The sequence below is a fragment of the Lycium barbarum genome, chromosome 8 (assembly GCF_019175385.1).
Source record: "Lycium barbarum isolate Lr01 chromosome 8, ASM1917538v2, whole genome shotgun sequence".
Taxonomy (NCBI): Eukaryota; Viridiplantae; Streptophyta; class Magnoliopsida; order Solanales; family Solanaceae; genus Lycium; species Lycium barbarum.
In genome coordinates, this window is record NC_083344.1 from 6,944,764 (window position 1) to 6,950,659 (window position 5,896).

The 5,896-nt window shown below is 46.9% G+C and overlaps 1 protein-coding gene across 1 annotated transcript; it reads left to right on the plus strand.

Annotated features, from left to right (window-relative positions):
- The first annotated feature begins 679 nt into the window (after nt 1-679).
- LOC132607635 (uncharacterized) lies at nt 680-3,961 on the plus strand. Its single transcript, XM_060321729.1, has 5 exons — nt 680-1,333; nt 1,427-2,704; nt 2,792-3,073; nt 3,314-3,459; nt 3,763-3,961. Exons 1-5 carry the CDS (start codon nt 680-682, stop codon nt 3,959-3,961), a joined length of 2,559 nt encoding a protein of 852 aa, XP_060177712.1.
- Nucleotides 3,962-5,896: the final 1,935 nt, after the last annotated feature.

Below are 5,896 nucleotides of genomic sequence, written 5' to 3' on the forward strand. Positions count from 1 at the left end.
AATGCAAAGCAGTCACCTTGAGAAATGGTAGAGAGCTAGAAGAAGTGCCACCGAAAAAGAAGAACACAGTAGAGGAAGAGCTTATCCCGGCTAAGCGAGCTGAACCAAAGCAAACAGTCGCAGAGCATCGTGTAGAGGAAGTGGTACGACCACCCCCTCCCTTTCCACAGCGACTTCAGAAACAGAAAGCGGACTCGGCTTGCAGAAAATTTCTTGAACTCTTAAAACAGGTACACATCAACATACCTTTGGTGGAGCTTCTGCAAGAAGTCCCAAAATATGCAAAATATATTAAAGATGTGGTCGCGAACAAACGGCGTTGGATAGAGTTTGAGACAATTGCACTTACTGAGGAGTGTAGTTCTAGAGTAAGGAGTAAAATCCCGCCAAAGTTGAAAGATCCGGGCAGCTTCACAATTTCGATTACGATTGGCAACATTGAGGTTGGGGTAGCATTGTGCGATCTGGGTGCTAGTATTAATCTGATGCCCACTTCTGTGTTCCGGACGTTAGGTTTGGGGGAGCCTAGGCCAACCACTATCACTTGCAGTTGGCTGATCGCTCTCTTGCTTATCCAGATGGTATTATTGAGGACGTTCTTGTGAAGGTGGGCCCATTTATTCTGCTAGTTGATTTTGTGATACTTGACCATGAGGCAGATAAGAGTGTTCCTCTCATCATGGGGAGAGGCTTCTTGGCTACTGTTGATACTGTGATCCGAGTGAGAGATGGCAAGATGTCCATGACAGTCAATGGGCAAGAAGCGACTTTCGATGTGTTTAAAGCCACCAGACTTCCAGCCCATTATGAGGATTTGAAGATGATTTCTGTGGTGGAACCTGAGCTCACAAATGCCGAGTTGGATCACTTCCTAGCCTCACGAGACCCTTTGGAGACAACTTTAGTGTATAGGGAAGATCTGATGATTGATGCCGAAGTGGAAGAGTGTCTTAGCATTCTTGACACTTCATGTGCTTATCTACGAGCACATACACCGTTTGAGGAACTGGACAGACCAGAGTCATGGAAGAAGCCGAAACCGTCTATTGAAGAGGCGCCCGTTCTTGAATTGAAGCCATTGCCCCCTCACCTTCGCTATGCTTTCCTGGGTAGTGGAGACACACTGCCCGTAATCCTCTCTGCTTATTTGAATGATGTACAGGTGGAACGAGTATTACGAGTGCTAAGAGATCGAATCCGAGCCCTTGGGTGGTCGATAGCTGATATTCGGGGTATTAGTAGCTCGTTTTGCATGCACAAAATTTTGTTGGAGGAAGGCAGCAAACCCAGTATTGAGTGCCAGCGGCGACTGAACCCGATCATGAAGGAGGTGGTAAAGAAAGAGGTAATCAAGTGGCTTGACAGCTGCATTATTTACCCTATATCGGACAGCAATTGGGTGAGCCCTGTACAATGTGTCCCGAAGAAAGAGGGAATAACTGTGGTGGAAAACGAGAAAAATGAATTGGTGTCTCAACGAACTGTCACAGGCTGGAGGATATGCATTGACTATCGAAAGATGAATAACGCCACCAGAAAAGATCATTTCCCTTTACCCTTCATGGATCAGATGCTCGACAGATTGGCCGGGCATGATTATTATTGCTTTTTGGATGGTTATTCGGGTTACAACCAGATCATGATCGCGCTCGAGGATCAGGAAAAGACCACATTCACTTGTCCATATGGCACGTTCGCATTCCGGAGGATGCCTTTCGGTTTGTGCAATGCACCAGGTACCTTTCAGCGATGCATGATGGCCATCTTCACCGATATGGTGGAAAATTATGTAGAGGTATTTATGGATGATTTCTCTGTCTTTGGAGATTCCTTTGATGATTGTTTGAACCATCTGGATGCCGTGTTAGCACGCTGCGAAGAAACAAACTTGGTACTCAACTGGGAAAAATGCCATTTCATGGTCCGAGAAGGAATTGTTCTTGGGCACAAGATATCAGGCAAGGGAATAGAAGTCGACAAGGCAAAGATTGAAGCAATTGAAAGATTGCCACCACCCGTTTCAGTTCGGGGAGTGCGCAGCTTTCTTGGGCATGCTGGCTTCTACCGACGGTTTATCAAAGACTTCTCTAAGGTTGCCAATCCACTCTGCAGGCTTTTAGAGAAGGATGTGAAGTTTGTGTTCAATGAAGCCTGTCTGACGACTTTTGAGGAGCTGAAACGAAGGCTGGTATCTGCTCCTATTATCGTAGCACCCGATTGGTCTCTACCATTTATCCTAATGTGTGATGCCAGTGATTTTGCTGTGGGCGCTGTCCTTGGTCAGAAAAGGGACAGAATCTTTCACCCTATTTATTACGCCAGCAAAACACTTGATGCAGCCCAGATGAACTATACTGTCACAGAGAAGGAGTTATTGGCGGTTGTCTACGCCTTTGACAAATTTCGATCATACCTGGTGGGCACGAAGGCGATTGTCTACACTGATCACACGACAGTTCGTTACTTGTTTGCAAAGAAGGATGCAAAGCCGAGGCTTATTCGTTGGGTTCTGCTGCTTCAAGAGTTCGACATCGAGATTTTAGATCGAAAGGGCACAGAAAATCAGGTGGCAGATCACTTATCGAGGTTAGAAGATCGGGAACATGTTGATGAAGCAGTGGGGATTAATGAGACTTTTCCGGACGAACAGCTTTTTGCTCTTAATTTAGCTGAGGTGCCATGGTATGCAGACATGGTAAACTTTATAGTGAGTGAGATTTACCCTCCTGGTGCTAATCACGAGAAGAAGAAGCGAATTCTGCATGACAGTCGTTTCTATGTGTGGGATGAGCCCTATCTTTACCGGGTCGGGACAGATCAGTTAATCAGAAGATGTGTTCCAGAGGAAGAGGTCCCAGCAATTCTTGAGAAGTGTCATTCATCACCCTATGGAGGACATCATGCTGGGGACAGAACAGCGGCTAAGGTCCTCCAGTCCGGATTCTACTGGCCAACTCTGTTCAAAGACGCTCATGAATTTGTGCGAGCATGTGATAGCTGCCAGAGAACCGAAAATATTTCCAAGCGTCATGAAATGCCTTTGAAGGGCATCTTGGAAATCGAGCTGTTTGATGTATGGGGTATTGACTTCATAGGTCCCTTTATACCATCCAAGGGAAATAAATACATATTGGTGGCTGTAGACTATGTTTCGAAGTGGGTGGAGGCCATTGCACTTCCCACCAATGATGCTAGTGTGGTGGCGCGATTTTTGAAAAAGAACATTTTTACGAGGTTTGGGACCCCGCGGGCTATCATTAGTGATCAAGGAACACACTTCTGCAATCGGCTTTTTGATAAATTGTTGCTCAAGTATGGGGTGAAACATAAGATAGCGACTGCCTATCACCCTCAGACAAGTGGTCAAGTGGAGGTATCGAACAGGGAGATCAAGAGGATTTTGGAAAAGACTGTGAGTGCAAGTAGAAAAGATTGGTCATTGAAGCTTGATGACGCTCTGTGGGCATACAGAACAGCTTACAAAACTCCGATCGGTACATCCCCTTATAAGCTCGTCTTTGGTAAGGCATGTCATCTACCAGTCGAGCTTGATAGAGCATATTGGGCGATCAAGAAGCTGAATCTCGACATGGTTCAAGCTGGAGAGAAGAGACTGTTGCAGCTGCACGAGTTGGATGAATTTCGCTATCATGCTTATGAAAACGCGAAAATGTATAAAGAGCGCACCAAAAGAATTCATGACAGGCGCATCCAATCTCGTGACTTTGAGCCTGGACAGTTAGTATTGCTGTATAACTCCAGGCTGAAGATTTTCGGTGGAAAGCTAAAGAGCAAATGGTCCGGACCATTCGAGGTAGTTCGTGTGACTGCACATGGTGCTGTCGAGCTTAGAAGACCCCACTCGGATGAGACATTCTTGGTGAACGGACAGAGAGTGAAGTATTACTACGGGGAGGCCACTGAACGCGCCAAGACCACCATCGATCTAGAAGAGGCTTGAGGAGAGCTTGCGTCGTGCCGCGACGTTAAATCAGGCGCTACTCAGGAGGCAACCCGTGTGAAACAAAAAAGTGTCGTGCCACGACCCTAACTAAGGCGCTAGATGGGAGGCAACCCACCAATTTGTAAAATATAAGTCATGTTTGTTCATGTTGCAGGAATTGAGCTGAATCAAAGAAAATAGACAAAGTGCCCAGTGAATTGCGCTATCTACCCGCGATGCGGGCAGATCGCTCACTGAAAAATCAGAAGTACCAGTGATTTACGCGATCCACCCGCGATGCGGACAGATCGCCTGATATCCTGCAGCTTCGCGCGATCCATCCGTGATGCGGACGTATCGCGCGGGTCGACCCGGTTTGTATGTTTTCGTTTCCCTGATATAGGATAGACACGACCCTCTTTTCATTTTTCATTCCCTAACCCTTCCCATTCCCTTTGTGTCCGAAACGAAAATCGCCCACACCTTCCCATTCCCTCCCTCTCACACATGAATTCAAATTGCACTCCATCCCACATCAACACCACAAGGTAAGTGTTCATCTTCTCTATTTTTTTCTCTCTCCTTACCATTGTGTTGGTTATGTGTAGAGTAGGGATATGGGTATGGGCGAATTAAGGGCGGGGATTGGTATTGCTTGTGTAATCAGTGTGAATGTGGCTAGAATGTGACTCCCATTGCATAAAGGAGGGTTTTTCAACCCCCCATTGGTACTCAAAGTTAAGGGACAATGTTTCGCTCACAAGGTGTTCGATAAAAATCCTGAACCGAGTTTTTGTGAAATTGTGATGTCTTGAGTAGCAATGTAACATTAACCGCGCATAGGAATCCTTGTGAAATTCATCTCACCACCCAATTCGAATTGTTAGGGAGGAACGGAAAATAGTGATTCTTGTTTCGTCCGAAGCAACATGACAATCGTGTGCCTTGTTTTTGTTTGCTAGATCCTGTAGGAGTAGTTAATTTCTTTTGACTTTTCTTTTCGCAATATAGTTGGAAGTAAGTGTGGGGTTGTTTCACGACCCCGTCATGACTAACCGAAACTTCTCGTTTGGTAATGCATTGTTTTGCAAGCAAAATGGTTCACGGCAACTCCAAAGGCAAAGCTGTCGCCTCCTCCTCCCAAGGTACAAAACGAGGGCGAGCGCAAAACCCGCCCAAAGAGAAAAAGGGGCAAACGTCTGGTAAAGGCAAGCATCCCGCGGTGGTTATTCCCCCAGCAACTAAAAGGACAACAAACCCCCATCTCTCGGGAGAAAGGGCGGAGTGGTATGCGGGGTTTGACACCTCGAAAGGGTACTACCATGAGCGGGCAATCAGTTGAGCCCCTTTGAAGAGGAACTTTGGGGATATCCATGACCGTATAGTTGCCATGGGATGGACATCTGTATTCGAACAACCGGGGCCTGTGAACATCTATTTGGTCCTGGGACTCTATGCGAGCGTCCCAACCCGTCTGCCTCGAGAATCTGTGCACTTTCGAAGAAATAGGGTGCCATTAACGGCATCAACCTTGTGCGGGGCAGTCGGAGTCCCGGATGTGCCTGTCGAGCCTTTACTAGAATTCATCAAAAGGCCGGACTATCGGGCTATCCGGGAAACGCTATGTGGATCCAACTCAAAAGCTCAATGGGACCCGATATTCAGGACCTATGCGGAAACACCGAAGTATGAGCATGAGCAACTTTTGTAGAGAGGCCCGAGTGTGGCTGCGCCTCCTAAATGCGAGAATAATGCCACTTGATCACTTCTCGGAGGTACAACGGGAGAGAGTGTGCATTGTGTACTTCCTGATGACAGGGCAGCCGGTAAACATAGGGTATTGGATGCTACAAGAAATCCGCCGAGTGCGGGCTGGGAAGTCGAAAAGGCTAAGCTATGGGAACACTCTCACTTCCTACCTAATGCGGCTCGACGGTGAGATAGTGTACTCCA

Coding starts and splice junctions, on each gene's coding strand:
- LOC132607635 (XM_060321729.1), top strand. CDS start 680: ATGGGGAGAGGCTTCTTGGCTACTGTTGATACTGTGATCCGAGTGAGA. Junction 2,705..2,791: donor ATGCAGACATGGTAAACTTT/ATAGTGAGTGAG, acceptor GTGTGGGATGAG/CCCTATCTTTACCGGGTCGG. Junction 3,074..3,313: donor TGGAAATCGAGCTGTTTGAT/GTATGGGGTATT, acceptor TTGTTGCTCAAG/TATGGGGTGAAACATAAGAT.